Below are 23,086 nucleotides of genomic sequence, written 5' to 3'. Positions count from 1 at the left end.
CTTCTGTTTCCCAGTAATCCACTCACCAGAAACTAATGGAAACGTCTGACATTAACAAGGTAACATAAGTAATAAGCAAATAATTATACCACGATCTCAGGCTCAGCATACCCATTGGAAAAACAAACAGAATCCTATCAAATATATCTGACTGATCACTTCACAATTTGACTTGCACAAAAAAACCACAAAATCAACTATGAAGATTCAGGTTCTTGAATAACACTGTCAGCAGTGGTGAATTTATTCTGTTACAATCTGAAAATACTCGAAGAGGATTAAAGAACATGATGACACTCTTGTAAACATCAAAACCAGTAATATTGATTCAAAAAGGGGTTTTGCAGAAAAAGGATATCCTTTCAGTAACTACCGCTGCAAGTCAAGCTGGGTTGCTGAATTTCCGGCCTGATATCTTCTCCGACTCATAAAGCATGTGATTAATAAGTCCTCTTGCAGCACTGCCGATAAGAAACCACACATTCAGACTGAAATTCCCATGCTTTATATTCATTACAATAAGCATAAAGAATGTGAATACTGTTTCAGAGAATAACATAAACAAGGTGATTCGAATCTCACTCTTCCTTCATGCTATGGATCTTCTCTGGATCAGTCTCGCGCATGTTTTTCTTGAACTGCTGCCTCACCATATCAACTAAAAGTTCAGTGTTATTTTGCTGCAAAATTTTTAGAACTGAAAATCATTTTGCATGATATCAACTTTTAAACAAACTAGAAGAATGAAGTCCAGTAATGGAGTTTATCGCGTTAAACAGTAATAAGGTTGCAAGGGAATAACTGAGGAATTAACAACAAGCTATTCTAACGTGGTCTAATGACGTCTAGTAATTGAAGATGAGATTTTATTCCGAATAATGCAGATAATCTAGAGTCTACAGATTTGTGCTTCATCTAAAGAAAACTATGAAGTGCAATACAATGATACTCCTTGTAAATAATTTTACCATGTCGGATAAACTAAGGCACTTGCTGGATAATTGAAGTGACTTTAATGGGTAAAATGTGAGATTTTTATGTAAATACTAGTGTGATTGTACAAAATCGTGTTAGGACCATAAAAACAATAGTCTGGACTTATACCTTTTTTGTTTTTGAAACTTCGAAATAATAGTTATGAAACCAAAGTGTGTACGAGAAATGCCCCATTGGCTCCTAGTTAAAAACAAGACCACGAGAAGTTTTAAGCTAGGCTCATGGTTGTATCCTGCTCCAGTAGAACAGGATCCCTTTTACAGCTGAAATTCCCTCTCGCTAGCTTTTCTCTTGACGATTTTGTTGGTTCTTTGCCAATGCGATCAAATCCCATGTTTCCTCTTCCATTATGTTCATTATTTGCTTCGTGATGTTCTCAAACGTGTCCACACTGTCCATTATTCCTCTCCATACCCCACAGCCATAAGATAGGGCAAAGTGAATATAGAAACTCATATTCCTCGGACAGTCATTCCTTATAAAATAAGCCAGGTTATGTCTCCCCAAAATCCTCTTCAATCCGATTCTAGTTCTATACCAATTCTAATGATATTCTACTAACTAAACATTATTTTGGATCAAACCAGTTAGGCAGAATTCAATTTTCAACGAGTTCAACAACTCAAAACCATATCACATTACGCAGACGCATTTGTAAATTGTGATATTTGATCAATGGAGGTTGTACTTTGATGGGTTGGACCGACATCCGTAGTATGTCGATTTTTGTCAAAAAGACAATCCAAATGTGCTAAAATTGAGGAATGCAAGTAACTTAATTTCCTAATCTATGCCTAATAATAATAATAATCAAACCAAAGCCTGGTTGATGAACAAGAAGTAATCTCTTAAAAATTGCAACATTTAATTTCCCTATTTAAATTCATAATTAATTCAAATTATTAAGAAAGAGTGATCAAGCAAAGATGCGTACACGATGACCAATAAATCGAGCTCTTCTTAGGCACTCCCGATAAAGCTGAAAGAGAATTTCTTAAGAAAAAAAATATTTACAGAAAGAGAAATTTCAAGAGAGAGAGAGATGTTACTCTGAGGGCACTATTAGCAAGTTCAGGTGGTAAAGCTGTTTGTAAAGAAGGCATTTCCTTTTCAAATCACACTGACATACAAAACAATAAACCCTATTAGCAGCAAGTTTAGAGTATCTAGTGGAACAAAACGATCAATTTTGCATAAATCTAGGTTTTCTTACCAAGATTTTATGTTTGAAATGGATCAACCGTTTTAGGGTTTAAACAAACAAAGTAGACAAATTTCAGAGTGTCTGGAAAACGGGTTCTTAAAGATACTTACGATAGGGATATTAGAGCAGTCCTCAGTAAAAGGACTGCGTTGGTAGAGGGAGTTACTTTTGGTATAGTTCCATTTCATATTTAAATAACAGAGATGGGGGAAATCGACTTGTCAAGTAACACTTTGTCTTACATATTGGCTGCGTCATTTGGATGGGTTTGGCACCTTGGTTGGTTCGGGTGGTCTTAAGGAGAATATGGAACTAGGCTAATGGGCCAGTAGGAGCCTAAGCCAAGGAAATTTTAGTGTGATAACTTGTTCATAGAAGAGAGAATGGAGGAAAAAACTCTTCCCTTCACTTGAGAAGAACAAGAGTTGTGAAATCCGGCCATGAACTATTTTTTTTTTTTTTTGTTGAACTCCGGCCATGAACTATAGATTATACAAAACATAAACGTTTTATCAAGAATGAACTTGTTGAGTTGCATGTATATCGGTTGCAACCTATAAGATATTTTGCCCCTGGACCAATTGTAAGTTCATAAAATACTACCAAATAGGTGATTAAACAACTTTTCAATTTGTTTTTTGATGATTTTAGGTGTCGTTTGAAATGTATTTGACAAAATAACTACTTATAAGTAGGAAAATTATTAATTTCATCAAAAAAAAAGTAGGAAAATTATTAAGTTAGTTTGCTAATATGTTTTCTAATTCTTTTGGAGGTATTTGATTTAAATTAAATTATGATTTTGGTGATGATTAGCAGCGTGGTCTTGAGGTTGCAGTCAAGGACTCAAGGTGATGGTTTTGTATTTAATTTTTTTGGTTGAAAATAGTAGTTTTGTATTAGTGAGGTCGCACAATAATAAAAACAACAATAGTGTCGGATATGGTGGTGGTTGAAGAGTGGTAGCTAAAACGTGGTGGTTGAGGTGTGATTTTGGACGTAGTTGAAGTGTAGCGGCATAGCGGATGAAGGGTGGAAAGAGACGATTACGCACTCGAGCAGGCCATGGGAGAGGACTAATCAAGTTTATTTTGTAGACGGTATGATTGACCAACTTTTTGTATATTTTTTTTTTCTGCAAACCTATTTGTATATCTAATAATCAAGTATTACTCAAATGGTTACTAATTGTAAAAAAGTTTATGGTCCAAATTGAATTCTAGCCGGTGCCCACATAGTTAGTTGATGGGATATCAGACTCCCATATGGATTAGTATTACTCGTGAAATATATAGTTTCTAATTGTAAATTTAGAAAGTAGTAATCTAATCTAATCCTTGTGCAAACAGGAATCCCACCTCCTTAGCCACAACTTCACCTCCATAAATACCCTCCTCACTTCACCATCTCCTAATCTCCACAGACGCACATCTATCATCTTTCTCGATCGGAGAAATCTCTAAGAATTATTATGGCAAGAAGAAGAATGATCCAAGTGATCAGTATCTTTTCTTTGTTTCTACTACTGTTAACATCATCTAGTGGGGTAATGGTCATGCCTACTGCTGCTAATGAAGGAAAAAGGTCATGTATAACTTCAATTTTCAATTTTGGTGATGATATATCCGATACGGGTAACTATGTATTACAAAATCAAGAATTAATTGTCAATTCTGCATCATCATCTCCTCCTCGCCCTACTAACCTCACCTGGGAACAAGTTAATCACAGTCATAATGGTGGTGTCCAAGACATGAGTTTTCTTCATGGTTATATTCGTCCCAATCGAACTTATGGGGACGTGCACTCTCTTCCTTATGGCATCACTTTCTTCAACAAATCCTCTGGACGTTTCTCTAATGGTCGTCTTATCATAGACTTCATGGCTGAAGCTCTAGGTATTCCATTCCTACCACCCTATTTGGCTACAGATAACTCTACAGATTTCAACAACGGTGTAAACTTCGCAGTCATTGGAGCTACTGTCCTTGACGATCAAGTTGTCAACTCATCCGCTCCTGCAATTAAGAATTCACTGGGTGTTCAAATGGAATGGTTCAAAACCCTACTTCCATCTTTGTGTTCTAACTCCCAAGACTGTCAACAATATTTTAGAAGTACTTTGTTTCACGTAGGAGGAATTGGTACTTACGATTACACTTTAGACAAAGACAGTAGTCAACTCCAAGATATGGTACCCAAGGTGGTTATCGAAATTGCTAGCACCGTTAACGAATTAATATCTCTAGGAGCAACTCAAGTAATGGTGGCAGGATTAATCCCGATTGGATGTCTTCGTAGAGCTCAAAATAACTACCCTCACGAACATGTCTATGATAGGAATGGGTGTATTTATGAATTGAACCAAGTTGTTCATAATCACAATGCTTTCCTCCAAGTTACTATCCAACAACTTCGAGAGCTATACCCTCATGTCAACATAATTTACGCCGATTATGCTTCTGCAACCATGCGTTTCATCAACTCACAACGTGATGAATTTGGATTTATAGAGAACAAAGACACACTTTCAGTAGTTTGTTGTGAAGCAAGAGGGTTGGACGCTTACCTCTACGAAGATAATGCAGAGACATGTGAGATGAGCAATGTTTGTAAGAATCCAGATAGTTACATAATGTGGGATGAAACACATATGACTGAAGCTGCTTATCGAGTAATGGCTTCTGGTGTTATTTCAGGCAACTTTACGGTCCCATCTTTCGACATGTCTGCTAGGAAGTGTTCTTCCTCACGTCAATAGTTTTATTTGATTTATCTTCGCTGTAGAAACAATAGATTTCACCACATGTTCAATTAGTTAATTTTATGTTTTCTTAAAACTTTCAGAACTAGACTGTAATAAATATATTGAAGTTAATTTTTTTTTTTAGAATCAATCTTTATTCTTTACTTTTTTTATAACTAAGCGTAGTTGGACTAGTCACACATTATCAATGGTATAAGTGTGAACTCGAAATGACTCAGAATATATATCTAAAGTACATCCAGTCAATTTTAGTGTTTGAACGAGTTAGGGATGGCATGGTTCCTCAGACTATAAAACCGTGAAGTATCAAGTACCGCAAAGGTCTGAAAACCTTGTCAAAGCAAAAAAACAAGATGGGAGGTCGTGTCTTTAGATTATGAGATCAAAATGCAGATTGTAAACCTTGTACAGAATAAAAGTAATCTAACTGTTTTCACAGGTTGTTAAAACCATGTACTTGATTTCATTCAGAATTGATGTTTGGGTATCTCATTGTCGTATTTTCCCTCTACCTGTTTGCATAAAACAACGCGTTTTGTCATAAACTCATAACTTACTGAAACAACTAACATGCTAAATATCCTATCATGGAAAAGAAAAAGAATCCAATGTTTTTAATATGCCTTTAGGTTTCGAACTATATGATAAAAGTTACGGAAAGTAAAACGCACCTTTTGTCCTCAGAATTGTACATCAATTAGAGCTCCTTTGAAAAGTCTCTCTAGAATCGCAACTCAAAGAGGAAGGTCTAAATATTCAAGATGACTACTTCCAAGTAAGTTCAGCGGTTTCTGACCTCTATATAGCCCGTGGTGGGTGATGTCCTTAATTTGGGATTAACTAGATAAACAATGTGCAAAACTAAACTTAAGCCCTACTAGTGCTTCATCGTAAAAGTATATAGGACTAACTAAACGGTCTCTATACTTCCTCAAAGATGCGCCATATAATATAAAGCATGGAACCATAAGATCTAGAAGGAAGTCCGAAATCCCAAGAATTCAAGGGATAAAGGAAACTCGGAAAAGTATAATCTGATGAGAAACAGAAGGTTCATGTGCAAAGCACGTAATCTCTCATTGCTTACCCCCTTGTCTAACATATCGGCTGGATTTTTTGGGTGGGTTTGGCGCCTAGATTTGGTCAGGTAGAGTAGCCTGGGGTGGTCTAGGGCAGCCACGTGCCAAGGAACAACCTTATACCAAGTAGAACTACGCCTAGATTTGTGCATAAATCAAGAAGAATATGTATTGTATTGAGACGTTTCTTACGTCATAATTGCATGAAGCTTAGGAAAGAGGGGGCCAGGGAAAATGGGAAGACATGAATACATAACAATGGAAGTAAGAGATGAGCATATAATTCGATCGACAAGCATCACCATCACAAAATATACAAGTTAAAGCAACCTTACTTCATGCTTAGAGTTGTCAGCGAACTACGAGTTAGCTTAAATACTCCTGAGATGTGTCTCTTCAAACCTACCAATTGTGTGCCGCATAGAAGGAAATGAGTTAATTAGTTAAATGAAAAGTAACGGCTCTATACCATAATCTGTGAATGGTCTATCTTTAAGAACATCACCATGATTCCCTCACAAAGTCAGGGTAGATAACAAACTACATTAAATGCATTTCTATCAAACACAAAATTTAGTCTTATAACCTGGATGAAGAAAGTAAATAACCTATCCTTGAACTCCAATGGGAGTTCTTAGTAGGTCAACCTCAATATGGATAACCCAGTTCTTCTCAAAATCTTCCCCAATATTTCAGCAGATAAATCATTCACATCAAGTCATTAAATGAAAGATAAAGGGTTAAGTTCATTTTTAAGTTATTAACAATAAATTCTTCAAACTCTTAACCTAGTAATTTGGACTATCAGAGAGTTGGGAAAAAGAACTCACAACAATCTAATAAGTTAAGAATTATTCATACTGTGGGTAAAATTTTATTCTACTAGTACCGTCGTCTAATCATCCTATTCCTCTGGCCATTCTCCTTGCTCTCACACCATTCCCAGATTCTTCTTCTCTCTTAATTCTAAGGTAGAAAGAACATTTACAGATTTTTGGTGGAAAAGATGAATATCCACCTTTTCAGGTTTTATAATCTTATTTCTACCCCCCTAAGCCCAATTATTATTTCATTTAACCACCCGATTAACACTAATATTTCGCCTTAGCACCTTGAGACGACAACATCTTTCGTTAATATATACGAGAGGCCCGTGTTTGAAATACGTATTACTATATTTCTTTCTCGGCAAAACTAACCCTCGCTGGCAAAGTTGCAACCTCTTGGTTCACAACACCGTAATTGCCCAATACACAGTACAGTCGACTCAAACTAGTACGAACAAAACAAACCCTCAATCGCGAAGTTGTAAACTCTTGGTTCACAACACTGTAATTGCCCAATAAACACACTACAGTGGACTAAAACTAGTTCAAGCCAAACAGAGCGACACCGAATCTTATCATGTTTTGGAGAACCTATCTGAATTAAAAGGAGGGGATCATATCAGTATCCAAGGAGATGGTGTTGGTAGTGGTGACTGGTGGGCAGGGAGAAGAATAAGAGAGGTGATTTTTTTTTTTTCCAAATGAGTGTACTAGTTGGTTGTCCATTGGTCCTCCGTCCGCCACTGTTTTTTAAATTGAATAGGAAAACAAAGGATGATGAAGGAAAGAAAAAATCAACAGTTAATCAGCTCTCCCATATCAGATAGAACTAGTAGTTAGGCACCAAGTTAAGAGCTAAAATTGAATAGAAAATCTGTATACTTTTAATCTATTGATAGAAGAATTTTAAAACAAACAAGACAAAGGCAGAGAAATGACAGGGGACGAGATCGTACCAACCTGCATCTCTAAAACCTAACACAAAGTATCCCCCACCCACCAATACACCTACACCCCAAACCCTTCACACCACAACATACTTGCTGTGATAGAAGAAGCATCATTTGGTTAGATTTATCGAATTCAATCCAAATAAAGGAAATAAAATGTAAAAACAGAAACTCTTCTCTCTCCTACATCCGGGGAGATTTCATCAACTGAGGTCTAAAACTATGGAACCAGGTATCTGAATGTATGGTACAGTTGGATTACAAAGACAAACTCCATCGCCAATATCTCAAACTCGACCATGGCAGACGATGTTGCTTCGAATCAGCTAACAAGAACACAGCAGCACCCCCGATCCTGGGCCGGAAACTTAGCACAAAATGTTGGGAAACTTCATTTGTCAGAGATTAGGTGATTTAGTGACAACGGGTATAGTCCCAATCGTTAACACCCCAGAGGAAGAAGATTTAGTAAACCCATTAACCTTCACAGGCAATGAACCCACTGTCACAACATCACCTATTTCTGTCTCCTGCACTTCCATGGCAGCAACTACTGAGGAATTAACATCATTTTGCTTTGGATCAATTGTGAGGGAGCCAATCGTCAACAGAGATGTTACATCCTTTCTATCTTCAAACCCATTTTCCTCAACTCCGTCTCTTCCACTACTTGAATTTTTGATATTTGGTTTCAGAGAAACCCGATCGCTCGAAAAAATTGGCATCTTACCCGAGCCATCTGGATCGGTAGAAGAAACCGACATCTTACCCGGCCCTTCTGGATCATTACGCTTCGTTTTGTCACTTATTACAGGACGCTGATTCGTAACACGGGATTCAGGAGGGATAAATGCAGGAACATAGATCAAACCATCATAATTTCTACCACGAAGCCTCCTTTTCTCTTCCACCATGACCAATTGTCTATCTTCATAGTACATAAAATCATCCAGAATAGATGTCTTCAATGTGAAGTTCTTAAAGATGTTCAGCATCTCAAGCCCTGGTTTATAGTTTATCTGCACGCACACAAGGCATGTTAACAATCATTTCGATTTGGTCAAAATGCTATCTGCGCTTCTACCAGTTTTCAGACTAGTAGTAAGTGGAAAGAAAATCATTCAAGCAAAAAAAAAAACAGATACCGTGCATATTTCTAACATTTAGCTTTTTTGCAAGTGACGATAATAAACTCTGTTGTTTGTCATTATGTCATGCAAATAACTCTTCAATTCTGCTCTATAAATTGGTACGTAATCCTAATTGACTATGTAATTTTAAAGTGGGCACCACAGCCTTCCCCACTAACTTTGGACTACCTTGGCATAACTGGGGCCACAGATTTTCTCTGAGAGTATCTTTTAATTGATTGTAGAAGTCAAGCTCATATACAGCTACGATTAAGAGCTTACATAGTTAACCGGTAAACCAATCTTAATGAACAAGATGCATAAGAACATGCACCGAAGTTCATAAACTAATACCACTCTTTGGCTCATGAACTTACATAACTAATACCACTCATTGGCCACAGATTTTGGGAAGTATCTTGAGAGAAATCATAAGGTTGCAGTTTGACTGTTCTAGAGAAGCTAATAGACTCGGACGCGATATACCTAATAAACCAGAAACAAACATAAAACTTGCCTCTTGTGTGTCTCTGCTATTTGTCACCGGCTTATTCTCATTGTTCTCCAATATTATGTGTCGAAAATTCGAGTTTGGCACATCTTTCACCATATGCCACTTAACAGGGAAGCTACCACTCCATTTGTCTTGCTGCCAGAAATTCATATCTTTATTGAAATCGACGGGGCCCACCATCTCTGCGACACCACAGAACTGCCCACTTGCATTGACCTGCATCAATGATCAAATATCATGCATCAGCAAAACAAGATATTGAGAAATATTTTGTACAGCCATCAATACCTTGTGATTCAGTGGAAGCATAAAAATTGAAAACTTGAAATATACAAAAAAAAAAAAAAAGTAAAAAAAAAACAGAGTGTTGATTATTTTTGCAACATGTGAAACCAGAAATGACAAATGAGTAGTAGCTCCACATGAACAAAAGAAACTCACAGAGAAAAACAGGAAAATAGGACAGTATCTTGACTCTCGAGCAGCTATTTTATGGGCGTCCTCATATGCGTTCTCCAACCTCTTGTTCCCATTTGGAGTACTTGACCAAACATTATATTTTATACTCTTATGGACATCATCCTCGCTATAAGATTTAATAACAAAGAACTTGGCAGTGGCGTAATTAACTGAGAAATCTTCTTTGTTATACTGATCAGCACGGATAACGATTTTTTCCTGTGCAGGAGTGTCCCCACTACTATATGCTTCATTAGAAACAGAGGGTGTTGATTGGTTTTTTGACCTGTTTGTCCTAGGTCCCCGATTCTGTTCACCCAACATATCTGGGTTTTCATTTCCATATTTCGAAATCCCACTATAATGCGACTTGGGCTTGGGCTTATCTGCCACCGGCCATCCACGTGCATTAGATCCAAAATCAGTTAAACCATTTGCAGCAGTCGCAGTTCTTATTGAACTATGATAAGAAGATGAAACACCAACGGTGTGTTGATCAACCACTTGAGTGGCTGCAGAACCCATTCGTTCCTGTAAACATGTAAAGCAAGTAAGCAACAAGAAATATCTAGTTACAATAAAGATATATGTGGTGCTAATTTATTTAATTTTAACTTTGAATCATTATACGACATGAAGAAAGATACACGCTTATCGTGGTATCGGTATCAAATACCGGTACAAGGTGATGTATACTGCGACACAAAAGCCCATTATGATCCCTATGGGAGAATCAGTGAGTGTGCGTCTCAGTGGGTGTACATGTACTCATATTTTGGGTTACCTTCTCTATAACAGGAGAGCAGGGGTTGATATGCTTCCGTTACCCCTCCCACCTAATTCATAAGTCTCCATATCAATTATTACTAAAACTACTACTAGAAAAGAACTTTCAACGACTTCAATATCCAAATATGGCATCCCAAGTTGTCCAGTAGAAAAGATAATGAAAATAATTGTGCATGTGCATGGATAAATGATGGCACGCATGACACATATGCACGTGACTCTTCAGTTAGTCAATCTTAGGAAATTCTACACTGATATCGTTGTGAATTATACAGAAACAAAAATAAGATACCCTTAATTTAGCCTGATGAGTGATGACTGATGAGTGATGACTGCTATACCTGTTTAATGTGCACTTGAGCTGAATGAGGAACACTGCCGGAGGCAATGCTTTGTACGGCAGCAGACTGCTTAGTCCATGTTGAACTAGATTTTGCCCCATCTGACTTCTTAGCTAGAGAATGTGACAAGTTGAAACCATTTTCAATAGTTCCTGCTTTTGCGTCACCTGCAACTGACCTCGGAGTAGCTTTGTTTGCCCTACCAGATACTAATGGAGTATTTTCTTTTACGCCTGGCCCATTGGGCGCACTATTGAACGAAGTACTAGTGTTGGAATAATAGGGTTGAACTGAACCATTAGACACACTGTCAAGACCAGATTGAAGAACATACGGGTAGTAGACAGAGGAAGAGATTGGTTGCTCATAAGGAGATTCTGAGTAATAAGGTTGGGTCCCTACAAGTGAACCATCATCTCCGATGACAGCACCAGGGATGTAAGGGTTAAATGGGTTAAATGAGGACTGTGTGTATCCATAATTCGGAGTATAATATACATAAGGTAGATTTTCACTCTGTAAACCCTGCAAAAAATGAAGAGAGTCGAAAATCGTTATTGTTGAAGGAACAAATCAGCAATTGAATATCAAAAGACATACTTAACTTATTCAGATTCAATGAGTTTCTTACTTACCGGGTAAAGGTAATCTTGACCATCTAATGCAAAAAAACTACTGTGGTCATTCCATTCTCCAGGTGATTCATATCCTGACATTGTAAAACCATAAAACTTCAGCATAGATGGAGCAAGGAGCACTGATGTCAAATTTTAAGTCGTATTGTGAATTGTTTACTTTTTTGAATAATAGAATCGCCAAATTGAACAGTGAATCACGTGATTTATCTTTTTACTCGTATAAGCTAACTACGTTATTATTATGCATATTACATTATTCTATGTATAGTGAAGACCCCACTAGAGTATTCCTCTTCAATGAATTATTTTCTTAGATTCTCATATTAACTAATTAAGGTATTTATTAGGTTAAAGATACTTCGACCAACCCCGTCACACTTTCTTATTTGAGGTTAAAATATTTAACCCTACAATAACGTAAAATCTTCTTTTACGTAAGGTGCTTTCCAGCTTCTATTTACCAAAACAATGACAAGAAGAGGAAAACACTCTCTCTCTCACACACACACACATACACAAATCAAAATGCACGCTATCCGGTTCAGATCGTACGATCTGAGTCGTAAATCCTACGCTTTTGACATCAGCTGCAAGGAGGTCTCCCTTCATTAAGATTAAATAATGAATAGTAGAAATTTACCTGTACAATAATATCCATACATGCCGGTACTAGCCGGATAGTATAGGCCCTGATCATATATGTATTTTGGAGCTCCGTCGTTCTCCATAGATTCAATTGTTTCGAGAGTCGGAGTTGTAACTACAAATGGGTTTACCTCAGTTCCTTGAATCTAAAAGCCAAGCATAAGAACATAGTTTAGCAGCAATAACTTGTGTTCGTTAACTCTAAAATAGTTCGATATGAGGCATTGCAAACACATCTCGTAAGCAATAAAACTAAATAAGCAACAAGTGAAAGTCAAAAGTGAAAGGATGAAACAGAATTAAGCCAGAATATTGTTTGATTTCAAGCAAAAGAACAACCGCGTAACATTGCAAACTACAATATGCAAAATTTGCTTGCACTGAAAAACAGAACAGTTAACCCACCCCACCCCATTTTGAAACCATAGAGCACGTGATACTTTTTTATTTTCTCCTTTTTCTCTTCTTTTTCCATTTAAAGCCTTAGTCAGAAGTTGACTTGACTTAGTTCAAAGCTTTTATCGAGCAATGAAAAAAAAAGACCACTTATTACACCACATGATCATACGAGAGAGTATAAGACAACCGCAACAGCTACGAAATTACCATGTATGTTTCCGTAGCTCCACTGGCCAAACCATCAACCCTTTCCATACCAGAACTGCCACCCCTAGACGATACACGATACAGTTTTAGAAAATGGGCAGTTGAAACAAAATCTATTGCTAAGAGTTGACCATTAAGCACGTTCACAATGCATTTAAATCAATTCTCGTAACCAATTAAGTTTAGTATCCGCTCTCCCAATAAAAGCTATTCTGGTACCTCAAAGGACAAAAAAAAATGATCAACGACCAATTTCTTCTTTCGATTGCTTATCCCATGTGGAAATCAAAATATCTTTACATTTAAGGCACATAAGTAATTAATCTAACAAGAAATGGAACTCGATGGCCGGTAAAATATTTAAACGTTAATCTATCAGATAGTTCATAAATGTTAATCAATAACCGCGACAAAACTAAGTAGAAATCGGATTGTGATAAACTGAACCATCATATATACACCAAAATTAGTTCTAAAAGCAGCCAACGACAACAAAAAATATTTACGTTAATCCATCAGATACGTTCTTGACGAACTAGATAAAATTTGACATCACGGATTAGATAAAATAGTCGAACTAGATAAAATTTGACATCACGGATTACGTCTGTTCACAAATTAGATAAAATTCCAGAAAAAATCATTTCTACGTGCCAATCACCAATCGTAAATCTCAGCTGAGAAAAACCCTAATCTCAATTCCTCACACGCGTAAACACAATCAAATGAAACGACCTACCAAAACAAATTGAAATGAACAAACACTAATGATAATTAATCAATATTTTGCATCCAATTACAAAACCTCGCTAGAATCTCCCGAAGAAAGTAACTCGAATAACTTCAAGAAAAACCCTTACAAATAACAAGACATAATAGTTTTTGAAGAATTTCAATAAAAAAATGCCATAAACCTTCACTAGAAATTAACTAGAGCAAGAATTAAGAAACAAGAACAAATCAAGAAGAAAATCAAAAGTAGGTTTAGGAAGAGTACCGAAAAAGGAGTCCTTAAAATTCAGACAATACACATGAGTATTGGTGAATTACAACGAGAAAGAGAGATTTTCTTCAGACAATAAACTGAATTCCGACAGAAATTTTTAGGGCTAAAACTCTTGAAGAAGAAGTACCCAAACCCTAGAAATAATATGGATGATTTTTGGTTGAGAAAAAAAATATGAAGCGTTTATTTGTTTGAGCCTTGAGGGATGAGTTGTTGCTTTCAAGGATAATACCTAAAATAACCCTAACTTAATTTTAAAATTTCGTAAGTGCCACTTTCTTCTTCACCAAGGTTCGAGAAAATGTTTTGTATTGTGAGGGAAATGACAGGATTACCCCATCAACAACGGTAGTTGTTCGGTGGGACAAGTGAACCCAACGCCGACACACGACCCTTTTTAGTATGGACTATGGATGCAAATGAGGAGCCGGTGAGGGTTTGGCCCGTTTGGTTTTGGCATAGGTCACCCACGCCACGCATTGACCCATGCCCAATCGCGTCTATAGATGGTCGGGAGTAATGTGTCGTGATTAAACGGTACAATGATATATTAAATAAATCGAGTAAACTCATCCAACTAATATACTCACAATCTTTAAAGAATTTCACGTTTAGCTGCTTCCATATAAACCAAGTTTTTTTGTAGTTTAAAATTATTTTGTCTAAACAAATAGCGTCTTTCTCTCAAGAAAATAAGGGTTTTCTTGTTGAAAAAGAAAAGAAAAGGTTAGTGGCCAAAAAAAAAACACCTGATAAGATTAAGCGACCGCTTTGGAACCAAAATTTTTTGGAATATCTCCAAAAATATTTTTATATCCCGTAAACGTTGACCTAAGACTAAACACCAAGTTTAAAATGTGGTGTATGTCCAAAATTCGTGTTTAGAGTGGAGTCACATTTAGAGGGCAAAAGACAAATTTTGGAGGATAAAAAGTCATGTTTGAGGCCAAAAGAAAAAGAGTCACTCTTATGTATTAGCCTCGGCTGTATAACAAGTATTTAATTTTGCAAACTTGGGTTTGTCATCATTTTTCTATATCTTTCATTTTGCATCTAGAAGTTGCAATTTGTATCAAAATTGAAAACTTGGCCTTGGTGTTCAAGTACTCTTAACAGTTCTATTTTCGTGCCTGCATCGATTATTTTCCAACTTTGGATTCCGGGACTCCCACCTTTTAACATAAAAATTGTGAAATTCAACTCTTAAACTAGGTTAATTCCATAAATACTTCCTTCTTAAGGTTTCAGGCGTGTATGACCATACTTCCTGTTTCTACTTTGACTTAAATGCCTTGGTTTGGATCAGGCTTTCCTAACACTAGTCAATAGGTTTTTAGCTTGACCATATCCAATATTTTAAAAGTCAACCATCCGTAATCCGTTTGGTTCATCTTGTACAGTGGGTAGGAATCGAATAATCCAGAACTAATCTTTTTCTTCTGTTTGTTCAAGATTAGAAAAAGAGAGATTAATAAGAAAGAGGAACATAGACCATGGGGGTAAAGTTAGTGGATAATGAAAGCACAAAACAATAACAAGAAAGAAAAAGCTACTATTCTTTCTTACTTTTTTTGTTCTCCAGATTCTCACAAAATATAATCAATATATTTAGTTTAAAATTTGTCGAAAATACAAATCAGAGAGGGCCTTAGCGGACATCAATATAAGGGTCGAAGCCCAAAGTGATTGATCTGATCCATTACAAACACTATAGGAACCTGTGGGATCTGACAGCAAATACACCCAACATTGCTTCATTGTAGCAAACTGCAACTAAATTGACCTTCTAAGAAAGTTATTTTTTCAGCTTTAGTGACAGCATCCAAAGGAAGAGGACTGAAACTACGAGACGGGCCATAGAAATGGGGAAAGAAGTTACTTTCGTCTACAGATTCGAATACTAATCCATCTCCAAGCTGCAACCACATACCAAAAAGAACTATTACAACATGAATCTGGAATATATCATACACCCAAAACACAAAATAAAGAAGAAGATGAACTCTTAAAAGTAATAATGGTCGTGAGTTTAACTTAAGCCGACTGTCGAAAAGGAATTAAGCGGCTCTGAGCCACGGATAGAAACTCTAACAAAAATTTAAGCTCTATATAATTTTTTTTTCAAACAGATGCTAAGTTCCCAAGGATAGAAGTCTATTCTTTCTCATGGAGGAAAGTCTTTCCCACAGGTTACATATGACTTGCTGATATGATGACTTGTTGCTTTCTGACATGACTCTTTTCCAAAGCTAAGATGCCTCTCCTGCTTTGCTACACAAAGAGACACCATCCCATACATGAGTCATGACACACATTCAAGACCAAATCTTAAATATGCAAGTCTTTACCCCATACATGAGAGCACACAGGAAAACAAAAACATAACTAAGATCATGTCTCCCACTTGGATTTAGTTTTATTAACAGGCTCAACTTAAGTACCTAACCATATTCCTTGATCCGCTTGAAACTTTCTAGTTCGTGTTCCCCCAACTAATAGACACTTGAGAAACTTATAACTGCATAAGAAAGATTGTCCAACAAATTGAACATATAGATACTTATTGATATGCTTCCAAAACTCCCCTATTTGGGGCGGGACCAATATATTAATGGAGGGATGCAGTTTTATATAAGCCATTAAAGCCACTCTAAAAGATGGATCGAGACGGACTTTAGTGTAAGTAATAAATATGTTAAGGCTAGCCTAATAGTATCCTTCAGTAAAATTGATATGACAACAATTTTTTTTGAGAAATCGACTACGTCTACATTAGTCGTTACAAGGCATTGATACATCATGAAGATGTGTTGAGCACGATAACCGCGTAATTTAAACCATAATGAAGAGGCCTAAAGCCCGACAAATTTATTATATTATTTACATTATATATTGCCTAAATTACATGGAATAAATCTTCATGACAAACTGCTTCCACCGAGACTCGATCCCACAACCTCGGGCTTAAGAGGGGTGTCCAACCGTTGCACCAAAGGGTGGTGGACGATATGACAACAATTGAAACTCCAACTTCGCAAAAGAGAACGCTCATATTAGTAGATCTTACAAAGTTCTATTTTCTACAAACCATTGATTAGATGGTATCTACGCGAATAACAGACGGACATCTACTTGCCCCAAATCCAAGAAAAAGTAAATCATTCCAAACTCGAAAGATTTACGACGTCAATTTTGGGGGAAAACACAATCCACCCCATTATCTGACTACTAAAAACAATCTCATTCCAAACCTGACACATTTGGGAAGTCTAATCATAAAAAACCAAATCGAACCCGTCCCATTACGAACAAAAAGGGTCTAAATCTAAGAAAAACACTCCTCCTCATGAAAGTTTATCAAAAATTGCTAAACCTGCCTAGGTTAGTATGTTCTAATCCTACTAATATAAGCATTTTCAAGCCAATTTGTTCAATTTAGAGTATAAGCCTTCAAGTCAATCAACCAAAAACCAAAAATAAACACATATGACTGGGAAAGTTCTGCAAATTCCAAAACATTCGAAAGTTTTTAGGGCAACCCCTACACATTCAATTAAGCAATTGGAAGGTAAGTACGATGGTTAATCAGATTATCAGAAGAGTTCATTACCTTCTTCACGTCAACTAGGAGCAAGTAAAGATCATCTCTTCCTTGAAAGAATCTGTCCAATGTTTCCATTACCTGTCAAAGAATATCTCATCTAAAACTCTAGATTTCGGAAAAGGTAATATTGAATCATAACACTTTGATTAGAGATAGAGAGAGAGAGAGAGAGAGAGAGAGTACCTGATCGAGCTTGCTGAGGTGAAAGCAACCAGTAGACTTATCAAGATCACCACCAGAAGTGGATCCAATCTTCTGTAACTCCTCCCACTCCTCTGTGGTGCTTATTCTGTACACATATTCTAGGGTTTCTGCCATTTTGAGCTTACAAGGAATCTAACTAACGAACCAGCAAGTGAAAATCTCGTCAATTCAACAAACTTACTGAATATCTCACCAATTATACTATCTTGTCGACATTTTTTTGAACCCCTATATTTCACGACTAATTTTGCTCGAGCCCTTAGTGTTACGGAAATTCAACATTTACCCATTGACATAATCAGTTTGTCAATGCAATATCTTACAACTCGAGTTCTCTTGTACTTCAAAGTGAACGTGCATATATGTTTCATTGATTATGATAAGGGTAATAGTTAAATTAGTTTCACTGATTTTACTTAAGAGATTGATATGGTAATAAATTTAGTAAGATATGAGATGTTTTATCAGATTCTGAATACATATATGTTTATGTTTGACACGATACTACTATTTGCACCCTGCATCAAAGATGAAGGTGCACTTGAGAAGAGTCATCTAACTCCACACACATTTAACTTCTTTTTTCTCAAACTTTTATTTCCAAGAAAAAAAGGAAAATCAATCCATGAAATTTGGCCGATCATGAAATAGTTGCTTTATTGGCCCGTTCCAAATGAGATCCACTCATCCACATCACTTAACGCAGTCAATGATTTACTTTTCTTTGACAAAAAAAATCATTTTATTGTCATAATAAAACTCAAATATTTTAAATAACTCTGATAGAATCGTGAGAATACAAAGTCAAATACAACCTCATGTTGAGGTTTTCAACCAAAAAAAACGTAATATTCAGGGAGCACTTAATGTATAACACAATTACTAGGAATGCTATAGTTAGCCATAACAAGACATACAGAGGCCCAATACTTTATTTGTACCATAACCCACAAATTTTGTACATAAGGGTAATAAAAACCACCCTCGTGAATCGAATCCACACCCTCTCGAATTTTAGAGTACTTCACCTCTGATTGAGCAATTAGTGGAGAACATAGAGAGTACATGAGTCTGGTGGACTGAGGTTGTTAATCAAGTATTGTATCTTCTTCCCAACGCCTTGTCTTCTTCAAGTCATTTGGATGAATCAAACTCAACATTGTGATGATCAGGCTATTTATCTGCATCTTTCACTGGTGTTGCTATTCCGAATACTTTTTCTCCAACCATTTGATGTAGTGTCTCCGCCCATTTAATGTAGTGTCTCCACCCTAAAAATATGTGTCCGAAGGGAAATAGAAACAAGTCAAGAAAATAAAGAAAAAGAGAAAGAGAGGAAGCAGTCCGGATTCAGGAGCATACCTTATGAGTCGAAAGGCGAGGTGTTGGGTTCATTCTCGGATGCATGCCTTATCCATCGCAATAGAGGCCTGGCAAAGAGGCCGCACTATTCGCTGTGTTTGGATGTAGAAATAGGGTGAGAACAAGATACATAAATTGAACATGCTACAAAAACTATATGAAAATAAGGCCATCTAAGTAAAGGTGATAAATCTCATTATCAGTTAGAAGAGATACCTGATGTGACCACAAACCTTGGAAAATATTGTCGTATGGCCTCTTCAGCAACTATTAATCTGTTTGAGGTAAAGCTAGTTCGATTTACTTCTGATCTATTACAATTCGACCAAGCTTCGTGGTTTGATTCTTAAACCCAACTGTGACCAGGACTCTTTTGTACTCTTCTATCTAGCATTGTCCTTCTTATTTTCGCTGATGTCTCCCAATCCCCACAAGTAGCATGCACGCTAGCTAGCTGTACATAAGAACTTGAGCTCTTTGGGTCAAGTTCAATAATACGTTTTGCTATCTTCACTGCAGTAAACTCGTCTCCATTAGCCATACACCCTCTTAGAACTGATGACCACATGCTTGCATCTGCTTCAAATGGCATTTGATCGATGAGATTCATAGCTTCCTCAAGGTATCCAGCACGGGCGAACATATCAATCATACATGAAAAGTGCTCGATTCCTGGCTCAATATTATATTCTTGTTTCATTGAATTAAACCATCTTCGTCCTTCCTCTACCAACCCACAATGGTCACAAGCAGATAATACCCCGGTGAAGGTGATGTGGTTCGGAACAACTCCTGCACTTCTCATATCGTGAAAGAGTTTTAATGCTTCACTCCCTTTACCATTTGTTGAGTAACCTATCAACATTGAGTTCCATGGGACTTCATCACATTTTATCATCTCATCAAACAATCTTCTCCCTTCTGAAATGTAGCCACATTTAGAGTAGAGGTCAATGAGGGCAGTGGAAATGATTTGATCCGATTCAAGGCCAAGGACTGTAGCTCGAGCAAAGATTTGCTCACCGAGTTCGAGAAAACAGGCGCTAGCACAGGAACTGATTACACTAGCAATGCAAACTTTGTCCATCTTCAAACCCAATATATGCATCTCACAGAAGAGATGTAATGCTTCGATTGGGCAACCATTTTGATTATAACCCACTATCATCGAATTCCATGATATCAAGCTTCTACTAGGCATCATCTTAAACATTTGTCGAGCATCTTGTACTCTGTTGTAAGTACAATACAAATTGATCATAGAATTCAACAATATAGTATCATATTCTTCTAGTTCTTCAAAAAATCTACAAGCATCACAAGGACTACCACATTTGGAGTACATGTCAATAAGTACACTGGCAACAATCATTTCATACAAGAGTCCGATTTTTAATCCATGACCATGAATTTGTTTGCCGTTATCAAGAACTCCCAAGCTAATACAAGCTGTTAAAACACTGGCAAGAGTAGAGGGATCTTCCGAAATTCCATCGCTCCGCATTCTCTTGAAAAGATAAACTGCTTCTTCTCCTTGATTATTATTAGCGTAACCGGCAATCATGGAGTTCCATAACACAGTATTGCATCTGTTGCCAGTACTACTACTAAAAACTCTTCTTGCATCAATCATTCTGCCACATTTTGCATACCCTGAAATCAACGCTGACAGTGAGAAGTCATCGGGTATTTCTCGAACATAATTCAAAAGCTGAGTGGCACTATCCATATCTCCACATTTTGCATACATATTAACTAAAGAGCTTATCAACACACGATCGGAATCAATATTGTTGACAACAATGTGAGTATGAATTTGTTTTCCGTAATCCAAACTCGACAAATTAGCACAGATTCTAATGACAGTAGCTAGTATAAAAGGATCAGTTCTAGACGATTTCTCCTCGGGGTGATTCGAGCTGTTCAAAGCCTTAAACATATTAAGAGCTTCATCATAGAATCCAATTCGGGCATACCCATGAATCATGGCATTCCAAGCAACTCCCTTTCTTATCGTCAAAGGTATCTCATTGAATAATTGTCTCGCCAAATGAAGATCGCCAGATTTTGTATAGCTAGAAATGATTGAATTCCACGAGAATTCGTTCTTGTGGGGCATACTATTGAAAAAAGAAAGAGAAATTTCTTTACCACATTTCAAGTATGCTTCCAATAACGAATTCCAAGAGAAACAGTTCTTTTGAGGCATTTCGTCGAACAGGTTATGTGCATCGATCAGCTGGTTCATTCTTGCATAGAATTGGAGAAGACAGTTTTCTATAGAGAGAGAATAGGAAGAATGAAGAATACCAGCTTTAAGGAAGAGAAGATGAAGTTGTTTTCCTTCATGTATAGTGGTGCATGATCGTAACAAACGAGAACACTGATGAAGATCAATAAACTCCATTTATGCAACAAACATAATCCAAAAAGAATTAACTAACAACGAACCAGCAAGTGAAAATCTCACCAATTAAAAAAATAAAAAATTTTGAGCCCCTATATTTCACGAAATTTTTGCTTCAGCCCTCAGTTTTGCTGAAATTCAAAATTTAGCCATTGACATAATCAGTTTGTCAGTGCTCATCTTAGAGCAAGTCCAATGGGGAGCGGTCCCGGGCCCTTAATTCAAATTAAGGGCCCGGTGTCACGGCCTTTTTGTCCCGTTAGGTCGACCCGACATATTATGCTCAAAGACACGGGTCGATAGTGCGGAATAACAAATCCTAACGTACCGTGCGGCGCTATGTATTCCCTCCTAACACATAGCCAGCCTTCCCGAACATATTCGGAGCATCTCGACTATCAAGTCATCTTGGTTCCCAACCAATAATGCGGCATGACACCAACGTGTCCCAAACCTACGAGCATAGCTCGAGCCGTCCCGTATAACGCTTCCTTGAGTCATAGACTCTCGCCCACTATAAAGGATACCAACATACGTGCGGAGCACACCAAGCCGCATATGCGGATCTTGCCATCTAGTCTCAAGCATCCGGCACCTTATCATCTCGGCTACCATCCGGACATTGGGCATAGGAGCATCCATCTCTAATAAGCTACCTCATGCCCAACATAGCACATCAAGGTTTGGCCCCTTGAATAGCTCAATCCTCCTTATGGAATATGCTAGCACGACGCACGCCTCGCCATGGCATGAGAACATGTAACACGTCTTCCAAAGGAACCCGCAGTAACCTATCTCCAGGTACTGTCCCGAGCCATTTCCTATGACAAGGGAACCCGTGCAATATGCTTCTCTCGCATACGCTAGGCCGGCCTCATGGGTTGCGCCACGAGGATGCTCACTTTCGTGCATACCATGCTAAGATGGGCGAGCTCCCATCCACGAGGTCTTGACATATGCTGGATGCATATGAGGAAGGGAGACCACCCCCTCCTAAGGTGCAAACTTTTTGTTTTGCCTATTTCCACAAGGAAACATCAATCCTTTTAACCAGGCATACTCTCGTCCAAATGACCCTTCGTATCCTTGACAAAGTCTTGAATGCCACAGGTGTCCCGTGCATGGCCTAAGGAAGCTTGCTGGCACTCTTGCCCTACTTCGACCTCGTATTCGGCCCTACGACCTATATGCTCGTACGTGCTCTCCTAGCACTCGTCACGTCATATGCATGCTCAACAATATGCACGTGACACCAGGACACCCCATCCTCCTCATTGGAGTGGAAATGGTCCCGGGCGGAGGGCTGAGGGAAATAAGGGCCGGCCCCTAGCTCCCCAAGGGACCGTTGGGGCTCCCCAACGGTCACATTGGGGAGCAAATCCCACCGTTGGATCACATCCAACGGTGATCCAATGGTGGGATTATATTTTTTCTTTTTTTTGTAAAAACAAAATAAAAATAACTCGTTAATTTAAAAACTAAAAAATTCTTTAAAAAACTTAAACTTAAAATAATCCGACACATTATTCAAAAACTTAAAAAACTTAAAAATTCATTA

The 23,086-nt window shown here is 37.5% G+C and overlaps 5 protein-coding genes across 8 annotated transcripts; 1 reads left to right on the top strand and 4 right to left on the bottom strand.

Annotated features, from left to right (window-relative positions):
* Positions 1-114: 114 nt before the first annotated feature.
* Positions 115-2,375, bottom strand: LOC147534148 (uncharacterized). Of its 2 annotated transcripts, none has more exons than XM_086648714.1 (5): positions 2,311-2,375; positions 2,046-2,116; positions 1,931-1,975; positions 583-680; positions 115-461 (listed from the first exon to the last, which is right to left on the bottom strand). In XM_086648714.1, exons 2-5 carry the CDS (start codon positions 2,097-2,099, stop codon positions 383-385), a joined length of 276 nt encoding a protein of 91 aa, XP_086504840.1. In that variant the 5' UTR covers positions 2,100-2,116; positions 2,311-2,375; the 3' UTR covers positions 115-382. The 2 variants fall into 2 exon arrangements, with proteins under 2 accessions (XP_086504840.1, XP_086504839.1); XM_086648713.1 differs by having other exon boundaries at positions 2,210-2,313.
* A 701-nt stretch (positions 2,376-3,076) lies between these two features.
* LOC147534147 (GDSL esterase/lipase At5g45910-like) lies at positions 3,077-5,094 on the top strand. Its single transcript, XM_086648712.1, has one exon. It carries the CDS (start codon positions 3,672-3,674, stop codon positions 4,959-4,961), a length of 1,290 nt encoding a protein of 429 aa, XP_086504838.1. The 5' UTR covers positions 3,077-3,671; the 3' UTR covers positions 4,962-5,094.
* Positions 5,095-7,734: 2,640 nt separating this feature from the next.
* On the bottom strand, positions 7,735-14,493 carry ECT7 (evolutionarily conserved C-terminal region 7). Of its 2 annotated transcripts, XM_086651211.1 has the most exons (8): positions 13,943-14,493; positions 12,946-13,009; positions 12,335-12,485; positions 11,692-11,765; positions 11,057-11,581; positions 9,909-10,457; positions 9,471-9,683; positions 7,735-8,842 (listed from the first exon to the last, which is right to left on the bottom strand). In XM_086651211.1, exons 2-8 carry the CDS (start codon positions 12,991-12,993, stop codon positions 8,222-8,224), a joined length of 2,181 nt encoding a protein of 726 aa, XP_086507337.1. In that variant the 5' UTR covers positions 12,994-13,009; positions 13,943-14,493; the 3' UTR covers positions 7,735-8,221. The 2 variants fall into 2 exon arrangements, with proteins under 2 accessions (XP_086507337.1, XP_086507338.1); XM_086651212.1 differs by lacking the exon at positions 12,946-13,009 and having other exon boundaries at positions 13,943-14,278.
* Positions 14,494-15,534: 1,041 nt separating this feature from the next.
* LOC147534145 (dihydroorotate dehydrogenase) lies at positions 15,535-19,129 on the bottom strand. Of its 2 annotated transcripts, XM_086649513.1 has the most exons (4): positions 19,030-19,129; positions 17,739-17,895; positions 17,562-17,633; positions 15,535-15,867 (listed from the first exon to the last, which is right to left on the bottom strand). In XM_086649513.1, exons 2-4 carry the CDS (start codon positions 17,871-17,873, stop codon positions 15,706-15,708), a joined length of 369 nt encoding a protein of 122 aa, XP_086505639.1. In that variant the 5' UTR covers positions 17,874-17,895; positions 19,030-19,129; the 3' UTR covers positions 15,535-15,705. The 2 variants fall into 2 exon arrangements, with proteins under 2 accessions (XP_086505639.1, XP_086505638.1); XM_086649512.1 differs by lacking the exon at positions 19,030-19,129 and having other exon boundaries at positions 17,739-18,087.
* A 338-nt stretch (positions 19,130-19,467) lies between these two features.
* Positions 19,468-21,528, bottom strand: LOC147534144 (Pentatricopeptide repeat (PPR) superfamily protein). The gene has a single exon (XM_086649510.1). It carries the CDS (start codon positions 21,526-21,528, stop codon positions 19,468-19,470), a length of 2,061 nt encoding a protein of 686 aa, XP_086505636.1.
* Between the last annotated feature and the right edge of the window lie 1,558 nt (positions 21,529-23,086).

Source organism: Eschscholzia californica, unplaced genomic scaffold (assembly GCF_041429995.1).
Source record: "Eschscholzia californica isolate CP2 unplaced genomic scaffold, dmEscCali1.0.p SCAF_6, whole genome shotgun sequence".
NCBI lineage: Eukaryota > Viridiplantae > Streptophyta > Magnoliopsida > Ranunculales > Papaveraceae > Eschscholzia > Eschscholzia californica.
Note: the sequence above shows the minus strand (reverse complement) of the source record. Positions and strands in the feature narration are given on the sequence as shown.